The 16,840-nt window shown below is 38.0% G+C and overlaps 1 protein-coding gene across 18 annotated transcripts in view; it reads left to right on the top strand.

The window, feature by feature from the left end:
- DROSHA (drosha ribonuclease III) overlaps positions 1 to 16,840 on the top strand; it is a 126,368-nt gene that overhangs the window by 48,077 nt on the left and 61,451 nt on the right. For all 18 annotated transcript variants that reach the window (XM_059060820.2, XM_067030837.1, XM_059060824.2 and 15 more), the window contains 3 exons: positions 428 to 509; positions 1,470 to 1,544; positions 15,180 to 15,349. In XM_059060820.2, coding sequence (XP_058916803.1) covers positions 428 to 509; positions 1,470 to 1,544; positions 15,180 to 15,349 — 327 coding nt within the window. The remainder of the gene's footprint in view (positions 1 to 427; positions 510 to 1,469; positions 1,545 to 15,179; positions 15,350 to 16,840) is intronic.

Genomic DNA, 16,840 nt, shown 5'->3' with positions numbered 1-16,840 from the left:
ATGTATTTGAGGGGTGGAGGTGAGCAGGGGTGGAGCGGGGGAGGTGCTGGGGACAAGCCTATCAGAGCTGGCCGCCCAGTGTGTGATTTGAATGAACAGGAAGTCCCTAGGAGATTCTGATATATTTTATAATTGGGTTAGAAAAATATGACGTAAAGGAGACTCTGATTTTTAAATTTCACATCATTTTAGTTGTACATTGAGAAGGGCCAAATTCACATTTTCTTAGGAATCCTAATGACATTATTGCCTACTTCATTGATGTTTCAAGCCAATGAGCTATATAGGACGGTGACCGAACTAGGAAATTACCTTGTTTTAGTACAGTTGCAATAGACACTTTTTAAAACACTTGACTAGAACAAGCTGAACCTTGTTAATACATGTTGGCAGTACTATAGTAATTTGATTTTGGTTTATTTTTCAGAATTTTTGTGTGAAAGGACTTGAACTCTTTTCATTATTTCTATTCAGAGATATTTTGGAATTGTATGACTGGAATCTTAAAGGTAAATAATAGGATTTAAAGAAAAGCGTAGTGCTTGTCGAAGAACGTTGTGGTATGTGTGAAAACTCTTATAAAAGTGGGGGGACATAGTTGAAATTCCTCGTACTTTTGAAATACCCAGGGAAAAGTTTATTATTCATAGGAATGAGTGTTATCATTTGACATGAATAAGTTGATATGGTCTCATCTTAATACAATTTGACAGTGTCCATTACGGAAGATTGCCATTAATTGTTACCTAACTGGTACCTCAGAAGATGGTATCAGTTATGTTGAGTGACTACCTTGATTTCTCTGCATTGGGGAAATCTCATTAGTTAATATTTTAAATCTATTGAACTTTACTGTAATAAACTTCTTCCAAGATGACAGTTTATTAAAATAGAACTTTAGTTAACCTTCAGAACACACACATACACTGTGAGCTACAGCAGTTCAAAACTTGATACTTGGTTCTTGGATGATAGTTCAACTCTTTTGGAAATGCCTCTATTCCAGCAGACACTTATTTATTTATTTTTAAAACAGTATATTGATGAATGGCTTTTCAAACCAAGTTTTTAATAGTATTTCTCTCTCTTTCTCCCCAGTTGTATTGGTTAAAATGGAACGGAATGAAAACACAAGCATATTATATCATCTAATAATTCATTTATAACAAAAATCTTTGTATCTTTGAATTTCTAAAACTAGTTTTACCATATATACCATATACCGTATATAACCTTGGGGCATTCATTCTCCTTTTTGGGTGGTCTTACCCTACAGTCTTCATGGAATGTTTGTGGCAGTTACCACATGATTCATTTAGCTATTGAGGAGAATGGGGCGGTTTTCTTCTGTCCCTACTTCTGGTGGTATTTTTTTGTAGTTATCATAAATCTTAGGAGTTAAGTTGCAATGTTTGTTTCCTAAGGCGGTTTGATTTATTTTTTCTTTCCTTTTCACTTGTTTGCTTTAGGTCCTTTGTTTGAAGACAGTCCTCCCTGCTGCCCAAGATTTCATTTCATGCCACGTTTTGTAAGATTTCTTCCAGGTAAATCTTTTGACTTGTCAGTGACCTGGTGAGATAGTGCATCTGAAAATAAGCCTGCCATTCTCCTTTCAGTCTTCAGGGACAACTTTCCCACCTCAGACACTTAATATCTACTTCTCAGGTCAGGCATGAAAATGTAAAATTATACATGTTGATTTCTACCCCTGCATAATTTATGGTAGCCCCAAGTTAGATCAGCAATGGCAAAATTGATTTATAAATTTTGAGAGACTACTTGATTAAATATCATGCAAGTATTAAAATTAATATGGGAAAATGCATGTGGCTTAAAAAATGCACATAGTTAATTAGAAAACAATTATAAAATTTTATAAATAATATGATTATAACTGCTAAAAATTCCTACAGTAATAGTTGTAAGATAGTGGTATTATAGGGGTTTTTTTTCTCTTTTTTGACATGTACTTTTATTCATTTTACAGTGAAAAAATAATTTATTCTCTCATGAAATTAAAAATATATAAGTAAATATATGACTTTTATTTTTTCAAAGCAATATTTTAACTATTTGAAAACTTTTGTCAAGAGGCTAGCTGTGACCTATGGCATTGTATTTAGTGTTTTTTAAAATGGTTGGGTTTTTAATGAAATGTTTGGATGCCTTTTTGTTTGTAAAGTCTTCACCATCCTAAATGAATTCATCCCTGGAATCTCCTTCCCATATCTCACTTTCTGGTGACGTCCATCTGTACTTCCACCCTCTCGTTCCCTTATTCCTTTGCTTCTGCTTGACTCTTCTTTTTTCGCCTTGTGTGCAGCCACCTTTCCTTGCTTTCTTAAGTCCTGTCCTCTGACTTCTGTCTCTCAGCTCTAGTGACCTCAGCCCCTTGTGCTAAAAACCACCACCTTCCATGGAAATGTCAGTTCAACCATTTGCCTTTTCTTCTCTGATGTTTGGGCCACTCAGTGATACGGGAGAAAAAAAAAATGGCCACTGTGATAAAACTGGGGTTTATAATTGCAGCTGGGGAGCTTCTCAGCATGTAAGCTTTCTGCCCACATTTACATATCAGCAGTTTCAGAAGTTCAGCCTTAGCCTCATGTTCTCCTCTTCGTGCCCCTTGTCCTCCTGGGGGCAGGAGCCCTTGCCTCCCTCACGCCTCAGAACCATCCCTTGAGCCTGTCAGATTCTGGGCCGTTCACAGCCTGGCTTTGCTTTGGTGCCCCACCTGCCTCTTACCTTGTCCCTACCCCGCTGCAGCTGCTGATGCCAGAGCCAGCCTGCAGAAGACCAAAACCAGTGGACACGCTTCCGTTGAGTCTCCTCCCTAATGTGGTACCTGGGCTCTTGTTCTGGTCTGCCTGCTGCACTCTCCTTACTTGCCTTCTGGCTCTCTGATTTGTCCTTTGTGGCTTTTGTTCCTGGTCTTTTCATTCTGGTTTAGCTTTTCCTCCAGATTTTGTCCATGCTACCCTTTCCTCAGTCCACTCAGTCACAGTGGCTTATTTTTATTTTAGCATGGTGTTAATCATATTTTTAGTATTGTTAGGGTTCATTTTGTTTGGAAAATGCATTCAAAAGATTTTCTCTTTTGTACATCTGGTTTTATTTCATTGAGAGGTCCTTTGTATTTTTTAAACATTTATTTATTTTTATTTATTTGTTTGGCTGCATCAGGTCGTAGTTCAGCTTGCTGGCTCTTGGTTGCGGCACATGGGCTTCTCTCAGTTGTGGCACATGGGCTGTAGAACGCAAGGGCTCAGTAGTTGTGGCACACAGGCTTAGTTGCCCTGAGGCATGTAGGATCTTAGTTCCCCGACCAGGGATTGAACCCACATTCCCTGCATTGGAAGGCGGATTCTTTTTTTTTTTTTTTTTTTTTTTTGCGGTATGCGGGCCTCTCACTGTTGTGGCCTCTCCCGTTGTGGAGCGCAGGCTCCGGACGCACAGGCTCAGCGGCCATGGCTCACGGGCTTAGTTGCTCCGCGGCATGTGGGATCTTCCCGGACCAGGGCACGAACCTGTGTCTCCTGCATCGGCAGGCGGATTCTCAACCACTGCGCCACCAGGGAAGCCCGGAAGGCGGATTCTTAACCGCTGGACCACCAGGGAAGTCCCAAGGTCCTTTTCTTCTTTTCAAGTGAATTCATTTATGATTTTATAGTGGAGCTTTAGCAGTAAACTTATTAGAAAATGGTGTTAGAGTGAGTTTGTTGAAAAGCCTTTCCTTTCTGTATCTGTCTGCCTATAGGCATTTTATGACCAAACAAATCTCTAAGAGAAAGTGGACATTTAAAAAATCATCTTAAAGAAGAATCTTATGTCAGATATTTACTTTGTGGGATATCAACTCTCACAAAATGTTTCTTGTAACTGTATAGGGATAACACTTAGGTTGTCAAGAAGGGAAAGGTTTGTTGACTTATATTTAAACAGGATTTACTTTTTAATTAGACTTCCTTTTGAAAATATACTTATTTTCATTTTTTTTTTTTGCAGTACGTGGGCCTCTCACTGTTGTGGCCTCTCTCGTTGCAGAGCACAGGCTCCAGACACGCAGGCTCAGTGGCCATGGCTCACGGGCCCAGCCGCTCCGTGGCCTGTGGGATCTTCCCGGACCGGGGCACGAACCCGTGTCCCCTGCATTGGCAGGTGGACTCTCAACCACTGCGCCACCAGGGAAGCCCCCAAAGTATACTTATTTTTAAAACCCTGGGACTTCCCTGGTGGTGCAGTGGTTAAGAATCTGCCTGCCAATGCAGGGGACACGGGTTCGATCCCTGGTCTGGGAAGATCCCATATGCCTCGGAGCAACTAAGCCCATGTGCCACAACTACTGAGCCTGTGCTCTAGAGCCCACGAGCCACAACTGCTGAGCCCGCGTGTCACAACTGCTGAAGCCTGTGAGCCTGGAGCCCATGCTCTGCAACGGGAGAGACCACCACAATGAGAGGCCCATGCACCGCAACGAAGAGTAGCCCCTGCTGGCTGCAACTAGAGAAAGCCCCCATGCAGCAACGAAGACCCAATGCAGCATTAATTGATTAATTAATTAATTAATCAATTAATGAAAGTAACAACTATTTCAGGGGCTTCCCTGGTGACACAGTGGATAAGACTCTGTGCTCCCAATGCAGGGGGCCCGGGTTCGATCCCTGGTCAGGGAACTAGATCCCGCATGCGTGCCACAGCTAAGACCCGGCACAACCAAATTAAAAAAAAAAAAGTAACAGCTATTTCAGAACAATGTTAGTATACTTAACACTATTGAACTGGATGGTTAAAAATGGTTAAGGTATTTCAAATACATAATACAGCTAATAATACTGTATTACATATTTGAAAGTTGCTAAGAGAAAAAAATCTTAAATGTTCTCACAACAAAAAAAAAATGGTAATTACATGACATGATGGAGGTGTTAGATAACACTATGGTGGTAATCATTTTTCATTACATAAGTTTATCAAATCAATGTGTCATACCCCTTAAATTTACATGATGTTATATGTCAGTTATATCTCAATAAAGCTGAAAAAAATGGTTAAGATGGTAAATTTCATGGTATGTTTTTTATCAAAATAAAAAAATATTAAATCTTTAAAAAGTGACAACAGGACAAAAGTAGAGTTGGAATGTTGCTGACTGATGGACCTAGATACCAGAAAACAGTTTCTTGATAACAGATACAATTTAGAATACTAAGCCAAGCAAAGGGAAATTTACCTCAATGTGAAAAAGAAAATTAAGTTTAAAAGTAGAAAAAGGTTAAGGATTTTTAAAATCAGTATTTCCTACATTTTCTAAAATGACATGCTTTATGAGTGTAATTAAATTTTTTTAATTTTAGAAACTGAAATAGTTTGTGTCTCTAACTCTTCAAGTTTATATAATACTTACTTAAGTTTGGCTTTCTATAATTACAATGTAAGATTCAAAGTAATCAGTTCTTAAAAGGTATACCTTATTAGCTTCTTCTGTCACTATTTGGTTAAGAAACTTCATCATAATTGTTGGTGCCACAGGGTTGAAACTGTCAAAGTTTTATAAAGAAAGATAGTGGTTACATGATTAATTAAAAAATACAGTATGTATATAAAATTTTAAGCAGAAATTTCATTCTATTTCTATTCTATTTGATATAGCACACTCTTCCTGAATTTCTTTGGGAAACGGTAACCTTTGATTATTATCTCCACTGAGATTGTCAGAGATTATACATATTAGAGGACGTCGACCAATCTGCACATACTTCCTAAAATAACAAAAGATAGCAAGCAAGGTTGAAATTTAAACCACTTGCCATTTAATTTGGAGTTTTAGAAACCCTCACTCACCTCAGAACTTCATGTAAAGTATGAGAATCTTGATTAAACTGGTTAGGTAAATCCTACCAAAAACAAAGGATAATCATTAGCTCAGTTTTATTCCCATGTAAATTTATTTTCAGATTTATATCTACCAAAACAGGAAAAATGTTATCTATTCAATGTACTGTAACCAGAACTTTTGTAGAAATTAAGGGATACATCAAATAGCTGATATCCTAAATAGTAAATTTAACGCATCAATGGGATTTTGAGAGCAAACTTCTTAGGATCACTACAAGTTATAATATTTTTACTGAGATGTCATTTTCCAAATATTTTTTACCTTTCTATACTTAGGCCATTAAATTTTTAAAGTTCATTAACCTATAGCTACTTTATCCAAGTTTACTTCAAGAAACTTTAGGTTTCTTCTATTATACAAAGGCTTTATGTTATATTTTACCAGTACTAACACTATGGACAGAGTTAATGTCATTATCACATAAAATATATCTTACAATTGTTTACTCAATAGTTACAGCAGAATTTTAAAAGCTGTCCTTACTTCAACTAGAATTATCTTCTTATCAGTTCTCAGATCATCTCCAAACATTTGTAGTTTGTTACATTTTGTCGCTTTTAGTGGAAACTCTTTAAAAACTGCTATCTGAGACTGATAAGGAAATACATGGAAGCTTGATTCTGAAAGGAAACATATTTAACACTTTTATTTTCAACCAGTTATATACATATCAATATACATATGTATGTAATATACATATACATTAATGAATACATTTACATATACATGAAGGAGCACACAATATTGTAGACTGTTTTTAATTAGGCAGAACAGTTCAAATTTAAAATAGAATATTCATTTCAAAAGACAAAAGTCATTATGAACAACAGTAACTTTTCTGTACCAATGAATGTAATATGGAGTTAACTGATTTCAGAACACAGCTCTTAGTATAAAAGTCATACAATTGGTAAAAATATTTATGACTTTGCTTACACAATGAAGATTCTCCCAATTAGTGCATGACTATAAATGAGCTGTTTTCAATAATAATAAGTTTTAATTTAATTTCATAATAAGTTTTGGGCTTCCCTGGTGGCGCAGTGGTTAAGAATCTGCCTGCGCTCTGGAGCCCGCAAGCTGTGCTCCGCAACAAGAGAAACCACCGCAGCGAGAAGCCCACACATTGCAATGAAAAGTAGCCCCCACTCGCTGCAACTAGAGAAAGCCCATGTGCAGCAATGAAGATCCAACGCAGCCAAAAATAAATACACAAATAAATTTATTTTTTTAAAAAAAGCAAAACCCTGAAGGATATAGAGAAATGCCTAATGTATAAAATGCATTTTGGTATTGGATGGCAAATTATGGTTGATTCATTTTTCACAATATGACTTCACTGAAAATCTTTAGAAAATGATGAGTTCAGAAGGAAAATACATTTTGATGTATATTTTGATTTTTTTCTGTTCATAACTTTTTTGCATAGTGGTCATCACACTGATAAATGTTTTGCATCCTAATTCTTAATAATTCATCAAGCAGGCAGATATTTTTAAAGATCATGATATGTAGTACCAAATTTCTTGTCAAAAGAATCATATCAGTTTATGCTGCCATGAAAAATGCATTATTAGTTTTCTTCACGTTTTGGACTTTCCTTCCTCCCTCCCTCCGTCTGTTCCAAGTGTAGCTCTACGAGGCTAAGGAGTAAACAGTCTGTCTTGTATCACTACTAACATACTGCTAAGTGGTGCATAGCAGGGGCTCAGTAGATACTTGGTTACTGACTTTATTTAATTGGTCATAATAGTGTCTTAGTAAAATATTCATGTATTTCGTTACTAATAAGAGTGAGTGTGTTTTTCAAACATTCTTTGGTATTGTCTCTCATTTTTAAAAAGTAAACCTTTGATTGAAGTAGAACACCAATACTGAAAAGTGCACATATCATACGTGTAAGACTCAATGAATTTTCACAAAGTGAATATGACTGTGTACTCAGCACCCAGCTCCACATTACCAGCATCCAAGAGCCCCTTTGCAGTCACTACCCAGCCCCTCAAGGTAGCCTCTATTCTGGCTTGAAAATACCATGTATTAGTTTTACCTGTTTTTGAATTATAAAAACTAGAATTGTGTATTCTTTTTTGCTTCTGTATTATGTTTTTGAAATACCTATTGTTACAGTTAACTGTAGTTGGCTCATTCTCATTGCTGTATAGTATTACATGGTAGGACTAAATTAAAATGTATTTAACCTGTCTGTGATTAATGGACATTTGCATGTTTTCAGTTTTTGACTCTTTCAGATAGCATACACGTGTTCACCAAACACTTGTACATGCCTTTTGGTGAGCATATATTTATGCTTTTCTATAGTGGATATATACCTAGGAGTGGAAATTCTGGATGTTTATATTAAACTTTGTAGAAACTTCCAAACAGTTTTCTGAAGTGATTGTACCATCTTACCATCCCACCTGCAATATATATGAGAGTTCAAGTTATTCCACATTTGCACCAACACTTGGCATTTTTCTTTCTTTTTCAAGTTAGCCATTCTGATGAGTATTCAGAGGTATAACATTATGGTTTTAATTTTCATTTCCCTAATGACTAATGAAATGGAGCACCATTTCATATATTGACCATTTGGATGTTGTCTTTTGAAGTGCCTGTTCAAGTCTTTAGCTCATTTTTCTGTTGGGTTATGTCTGCCTTTTTCTCATTTACTTGTAGGCATTTTTTTTTTTTTTTTTTTTTTTTTTTTTTGCGGTATACGGGCCTCTCACTGTAGTGGCCTCTCCCGTTGCGGAGCACAGGCTCCGGACGCACAGGCTCGGCGGCCATGGCTCACGGGCCCAGCCGCTCCGCGGCATGTGGGATCTTCCCGGACCGGGGCACGAACCCGTGTCCCCTGCATCGGCAGGCGGATTCTCAACCACTGCGCCACCAGGGAAGCCCTGTAGGCATTTTTTATATATACTCTATGTGAGTCTTTTGTCAGATATATATATTGCCAGCACCTTCTCTGTGATTGCTTTTTCACCATCTTAATGGTGATTTTTGAAGAAAAGAAATTATTTTAATGTAGTCAAATTTACATATTTACCCTTTTTGCTTGGAGCCTTTTGTATCTTATTTGTGAAAACTTTGCCTACCCCAGGGTCATCAAGATACTCTTCTATATTTTCTACAAATTTAGGTCTATAACCTATCTCAAATTTGTTTTGACAAGTGGTATGAGATATGGATCAATATTCGTTATTTTCAGTATGATATCCAGTTGACCCAGCACCATTTTTTGAAAAGACCATTCTTTCTTCACAGAATTGAAGTGTTACTTTGCCCTTAATTATGTCAATTCTGTGTGTGTATGTGTGTGTATGTGTGTGTTTGTGTGTGTGTGCACAAACAGTACAAAAGTGTATGAAGTAAAAAAATGAACAACCCCCTTCTAGACATGTGAAAATGAATAGGTGCTATAAATGGTTTGATTTGTATTTGTTTCAACCTGTAGAGAGAGAATTATGCTTTTTTCTTTAAGTGCGGTAACACTAAACATGTTACACACCTTGACCTTTTACTCAACTGTTTGGGACATCCTCTATATAAATACATTGCCTCAATCTTTAACACCTGCATGGCATTCCATAGTATGAATGGACGTTAACTTTTTTGGCAGTTCCTCGAGTCATGAGTATTTTGGAGGTCTCTATTATTCCTCCATTACATATAAATACTTCAGGAATAGTCTTGTGTATCTATCCTTTTGCATGTGTGTGAGTGTTTCTACAAGGTAGGGTTCTAGAAGTGAAATTATTTTTAAGATAGTACGCACATTTTAAATTTGGAAAGAGTTGGCCAAGTTTTCTCTAGAAAGGACATAGTTGGTAGTTCTAACCAACATTTTTTTTTTTTGCGGTATGCGGGCCTCTCACTGCTGTGGCCTCTCCCGTTGCAGAGCACAGGCTCCGGACGCGCAGGCTCAGCGGCCATGGCTCACGGGCCCAGCTGCTCTGCAACATATGGGACCTTCCCGGACCGGGGCACGAACCCGTGTCCCCTGTATCGGCAGGCGGACTCTCAACCACTGCACCACCAGGGAAGCCCTAACCAACATTTTTAACAGTACCCCTTTTCTATGCATCTGCCAACAGTGGATATTACTAGTCATTTGATAGGTAAAAAGTCATCTCATTATTATTATTTGCATCTTACTTGAACTCCTGTGGGAATGAGCAGCTTTTATATAGTATTACATGGTCCTCTCATTCTCATTTGCTTTTTGTTTGTATCAGTTTATTATACTATGTAACTGAAAGTTTATCAGTCATTCCAGTTTTTCTCTAGTTCCTCAGTTGGCCTGCTTTGAAGACAGCTGTCTCAATTGCTTTATACAAATTTATCCAAAGTTAAGCTTATAGTTTAAACCAAGGATTATTCAGTACAGGCCAGTTTACCAGAAGTCAAATCACAGAACTACCAGTTTATTGATATTTTAAGAGTTTTCTCAAATTTTTATTTCTTTCCTATCCCTGCCTCTACCTCTAGTAGCCATACAGTTGATATGAGCTCTCCTAGAGCCACCTTAAGGTTTTATCCTGACTGTAGTCAGGGCTGGGGCAGGGCGTAATTCAAGTTAAGAAGGCTGTACTTACGGGAAAGCCTGTTCATTGTTTATAACATTGCTGTAGTAAAGCTTTGAGAATCCTGAATCAATTTTGCAAATCAGTTATCTAGCAGATTGATTTTTGGAGAAGTAATTCTTTAGGTATGGCTGACAGAGGGCCAGAGGGTGGGAGAGTGTATCAAAATTCCCAGGAGGGAAGTGTAATTTCGAAAGAACATCAGTTGGTATAGCATCTTAATATAACTTTGTATTTGGAAAGTTTAGAAAATACTGTGTTGTTGATACAAATTTTCAAAACTTAAGATTATACAAAGGTGTCTTAGTAGGAATATATAGGAGACATGGTAATGAAGTTATATAGTTATTCTCAGTGTAAGGAAAGAGGAAGGTATTTTTATATTTCTTAAAATTGAGTGTTACAGTCTTGAGAAATACTCGTTTAACCAGCCGTGTTCTTTTAAATTTTATTTCATTTTTGGGGGCTGCATTGGGTCTTCGTTGCGGTGCGCAGGCTTCTCACTGCAGTGGCTCCTCTTGTTGCGGAGCACGGGCTCTAGAGCGCAGGCTCAGTAGTTGTGGCACACGGGCTGAGTTGCTCCGCGGCATGTGGGATCTTCCCCGGACCAGGTCTTGAACCCGTGTCCCCTGCATTGGCAGGCGGACTCTTACCCACTGTGCCACCAGGGAAGTCCCCCAGCTGTATTCTTAATGCAAATTCCCTAACAAATTGCCCCTCCCCCCAATAACCATATAAATAATCAAGCAATATAAACCCAGAGAATTGGGTCTCTTAAGAAACAGTTTATAAAGTCTGTCAGTTCATTAATGACTGTCCAGATTCATTCCCCGAAACACAAACTCCAGTTCTTCCCGAATAATGAACCGTTGTCAAGGTTCCAGTCCCAGTGCTGGCAGGATTCCTGCTAACCTTAGCTTACCCACTCTCATTTCTCATTTATAGCATGTCCTATTTATCTCAGCCAACGAGATAAAGATTACTTCCTAACCCTCAGTGACATAGTTCCATAAATCCGCAACATAAACATGTAGCAAAGCAGACAAACCAAAAGAGCCAATTCATTAACATTAGTAAATTCACGGCAGTCTGCAAGCAAGTGGCCACATTATTTATCCGCTCAGAAAGTCATTCTACAAATATTTCGGGAGTGTCTTTTTTTGCCCGGCTGGGTGTGAGGGATGCAGCCCTTGCCCCGTGGGCTCTGCAGGACTTTCCAGTCATTGTCTACTTTTCCTTATATTTCTGTAAGGATTTCACCTCAGGTTATTTGTCCTGATTTTCTACTTTTTCACATTGGTAAATATCTTATCTTTTTAGATTCAGTTGCTATTTAAAATATTTAGCAGACTTCAACATGGATTTACAATTTCTCCTTCAGCATTACCAATTTTGTACCTGATGTGTGTATGTTTTTTAAAAAATTATTTCCAGTTCTGTGCTGCTGTAGAACTCTCCTCCCTCATCAGCAGCTTTGCACCTAAACTAGGTAGATGCGTTCTCATAAGCATTCAGTGGCTTTCCTTCTTTCTCTCACAGGTATTCTTCTCCTAAATTGGGCAGTGCCCTTGGTTTGTAGGTTTAAGTGTTACCCCCTCCCACTAGCTCTTTGAGTTTTTTTTCTTTTCACTTTAAATTCAATGCCCCTACTCCTTTTCACTTTTATTTGAAGTGCCCTGAAGTCAGCCACTTGTAACTGCTTGTGGGGAGATTCTGGTGCCAGTTTTGTATACCTGGAGTTGCATCTTTTCTCCTTCCACCAGGCACCAGCCTCCCCAGATAAAATCTGAATGGGGTTTCCCTGGTGGCGCAGTGGTTGAGAATCCGCCTGCTGATGCAGGGGACACGGGTTCGTGCCCCAGTCCGGGAAGATCCGCAACGGGAGAGGCCGCAACAGTGAGAGGCCTGCGTACCGCAAAACAAAAAACAAACAAAAAAAAACCTGAATGTTTTTTTCTAATCCTTGCAACAAAACAACACTCTGCTCCTTGTAGTATCCTAGACTCCTGATGTATCCTTATAGACTTACAGTGCTCTTTAGAAATCTTAACAAATATAATGATTACAATCTAAATACTATTTTACTCTTTCCTTGGTGCCTAGAATCTTGTTAGCGTGGCAGTTCTTCTCGGGGCTCTCTAGGTTTTCTTTACCCCTGCTGCTCTGTATGTGGACCCGTGCAAGTGTAAGTCAACCTACTCTGACCTGAAGAGTTCTCTTGCCCACCTGCTCACTTCAGGCCCCCCTAGAGGCAGAGATTACCATGGGATCAGACGGACAGGTAGGCATTATGACAATGCTGGGCTCCATAGCAAAGAGGGGTACATCATTGATTGAGAAATACATGTCACGTGCAGGCGGATTAAAATTTCTATTGAGACAGCCTGAGAAATATGCCCTTAACCATGGAAGTTTGTTAATCAAAGGTGACTCCTGGGTTTAAGACAGATGTTTTGTAATGAGGCATAAAAATCTTTTACTGCTGTGAACAATAATATGAAGGGTAGGTAGAACATGTCCTCATGTGGGTTGATTGTATTTTGTACTTTAGTTACTTCTTAGACAGTTTTTTTTTTTTTAAGAGACTCTGTGTCTTTAAGAGAGCTCTGTTTTCAGAATGTTATCTGCAGAGATTCCTCTAGGAAGAGCTGTGATCAGTCATCAGTAGCCAGCTTGCTTCTTGAAGACCTAGAGCTTGTGTTTTTGTTTGTTTGTTTGTTTTTCCATGATCGCTACATGGGACCACTCATAGTGCCTGGTACCTGATGGTGAAAAAACATGCTCCCGTCTGAGAGTCAAATCCAGAGCGCTTCCCGTGCTCTGGAAAGCTTGGCAAGATCTGACTTCCCTGCTGCATCCTTCATGCTCTCCTCCTCCTCACTCCATCCACGCTGGCCTCTTGCCAGTTCCTGGAACACATCAATCCCACTCCACCTTAGGGCTTTTGCTATGTTTTCTACCCAAGACACCCCTCTCCCAGATAGCCTCATGGGGCTCCTCTGCTTCTTTCAAGTCTTTGCTCACATGACACCTCTTCAAAGACGCCTTTCCTGACCATCCTTTTATGTGTAGTTGCCCAGTTTGATTCTTATTCATAGCAGTCATCTCTGATCTATTACTATGTAGTTGTTTTTTATTGTATCTTTCCCTCCACTGGAATATAAGGGTTTTTGGCTATTTAACACGGCATGTTTCCTAGGCCTGCTACATGATAGGTGCTTGGTAATTATTGAATGAATGAATGCATATTTAGATTAATGAATGAATGCATTCCTACATATATAGTGGCCCTGTAGCAGCAATGCCATCTAATTCCAGAGCAGCATCTGAGATAGAAAGACAGACATCAAAAAGAAATTTTGATCCTTACTGTCTTCTGTCTTAGATGTGTAGGCTTAAGTTCTTAGCCCATAGTAACTTGAATTAAAATATTTTATCTTCTTCCATTTTCTAGTATCCCAGATTCCTTGGCTGCCGTGAACTCTTCTATCTAGCACAAATAGGACCCCCTCGTTTATTCCTACCCATCTCCACCATCTTGGTCCCCTTGTTTCTCCATATGAAGTGTTTGGTCCTATACTACTGTTCCTAGCATGTCTCACGACCTGGGGAGGGTAGTTATTGTTCTTTACACCTTCAGGGCTCTTGTCCTTCCTTTGGGTGGGACTAGGCAGAGAAAAGGTGGTTGTACATGCTGGTCAAGAAGCTAAGCCCAGGGCTTCCCTGGTGGCACAGTGGTTGAGAGTCCGCCTGCCGATGCAGGGGACACGGGTGCGTGTCCTGGTCCGGGAAGATCTCACATGCCGCGGAGCGGCTGGGCCCGTGAGCCATGGCCGCTGAGCCTGTGCGTCCGGAGCCTGTGCTCCGCAACGGGAGAGGCCAACGTACCGCGAAAAAAAAAAAAAAGAAGAAGCAGTTAAGCCCAAAGAGAAGGCAGAAGCCTGTGAATCTGAAATTCATGCTCACATTAGATGCATGTCTTTGATTCATCAAGTACCAGATTAATTGATTTTTTCCAAGGTACTTTAATTATATTCTTCGTTGTTTTTATCCTCTGTACTTGGTAATATATGCTTCTGTAAGTCTCAGGGAACTTGGTATTTTTTCCATGTACTAACTCCATAATGATCTTCATGATATTAGTACAGGCTCTTTAGCTCTAATCCTTATGGCAGGTGCAGCACATTAGCACCAAAAAATTAGACCATAATGCAACAATAGCTTACTGAAAACATCCATAAATATCTCGTAAAAGCTTAGAACTTCCGTAAATCAGTAACATCACCGTCAAAGAGCTTTCATCTGTTACCTTGTAAAGAGTGATAAAATACTTAAAACATAACACGGTTCTGTATATTATAAACTGTGGTTCTTTACATTAGGTGGTTTTAAATTTATTTAGGTAGGCACCTTTTTTATATTCCTACCTTACATAGGGGGCTTTTATCATTTATAATGCTGTTGTTGTTGCCACTTTAGTAAATAAGATAGTTTATGAGCACCGTTCATCAGTGAAACAAATGGCTTTCCTGTTATTTAGCACCTGGTTAAACAAAGGTTTAGTGATGTAAATTCTGTACTACCTTTTTGAAAATGCTCTCTTCTCATTGTCTTGTTTTTCCTTATTGGGTGGATGACTGGCTGTTAATTGAGTAGCCTTATTTTTCCCTCTCTCTCCACTGTCACCTAAGACGGAGGAAAGGAAGTACTGTCCATGCACCAGATCCTCCTTTACTTATTACGGTGTAGCAAAGCCCTGGTTCCCGAAGAGGAGATTGCCAATATGCTTCAGTGGGAAGAACTTGAGTGGCAGAAATATGCGGAAGAATGCAAAGGCATGATTGTCACCAACCCTGGGACGGTATGTGCTGGTGCTGACAGTCAGAGACTGAATCACCTTCGTTTCAGGTTTGAGTGTTTTGCAAAAACGATAACAGAACATTTTTAAAGATTTAAGTACTCATTGCTTCTTGTTCTTTGAGTAATTTTTTCCTTTAAATATTTAGTAAATAAGAAAAATACAATGTAGGCATATTTAGTAGTAATTTCATCTGCTTAGTACATTTATTCTGATTATTATGGAGAATTTTGAAGTTTTTAGTTATGTTCAGATCTGGTTTTTTGCTGAGTATAAAAGTAATATGTCTTCACTATAGAAAATAAGGAAAATAGACAAACGGCCCAGTGAAGATAAAAATTACCCATAATTCCATTCTCCAGAGATGATACTATTCACTTTTCTAGTTTCTTTAGCATAGACATATTTCATATTGTTTTGAAACAAAATTGGCATCACACTATTAAATATTAACATTCAGACCTTTTCCTTCTTATCCTCCTCCAGGAACAGCAACCACAAAGTTGTTATTTTTCCTTAGTCTTAAATCTCTTTAGGCGTGTGATAAAAAAATGCCCCTAAGTTATTTAATTAACCCCCTGTTATTGGGTACCTAGGTTGCTTCCAGATTTTTGCTATAACAAATAATGCTGTGTTGAATTTGTATATATGTGTGTAAACATGTATGCATATGTATGTATTTATCTTTGAATGTGTCCATTTAATTCCTTACGGTATGCACATTTTGAAGGCTTTTGGTACATGTTATAAATTACCTTCCAGAGGGTTGTAGAATTTGCACTCTGAGAAGGAGTATATGAGATTGCCCATTCCTTCATATGGTTATACTAGTTTAACAAAAAACTTTGTCAATTTGGTAGGAAAAAAATTGATACTATTTAGTTCAGTTTTCTGTTTATTTTGGTTTCTAGCAAAAATTGATATTTTAAATGTTTATTGACCTTTAAAGTATTTTTTCTGATAATGGCTTATCAATATCCTTTGTCTAATTTTCTTTTGTGGCATTTGTCCTTTTTTATTGATTCTTTGCCATAATTGTTACAAATATTTCCCATTTTATTCATTTTGTTTCTTAAATTTTTGGCTTTAAAATTTGCTTCTAATGTTTATTTTGAGGTAAAAATAGAAAAATCAAAGCAGAGAATTAATAGATAACTAGTTTTCTCTTATAAAGAATATGCTATTTTATATATTTATTAAAAAATTGCTTTGTCTAAAATGTTATTTCATAAAATAGTTATATATTGGCATCTTACCAGGATAAAGTTTTCCAAAAGTGGAGAATTAAAATACTTCTATGTAAAGAAACAGAGTAGTCTATTTAAACAAAGCTGTTGTTTTTAAAAGGCTGCCAAATTGTTTAATAGCCTTGATTCATAAAAATAAAAACTATGGATCAACTTGTTGTAGCATGACAGTAACATCTGCACAAGCAAAATGTTGCTATTTGCAAATCAAATATTCCAGCTAATACTGATTATTTTAAACAAATCT

This window comes from Kogia breviceps, chromosome 4, assembly GCF_026419965.1.
Source record: "Kogia breviceps isolate mKogBre1 chromosome 4, mKogBre1 haplotype 1, whole genome shotgun sequence".
NCBI lineage: Eukaryota > Metazoa > Chordata > Mammalia > Artiodactyla > Physeteridae > Kogia > Kogia breviceps.
The sequence above is the reverse complement of the archived record's forward strand: the minus strand, read 5'-3'. Positions and strand labels throughout refer to the sequence as shown.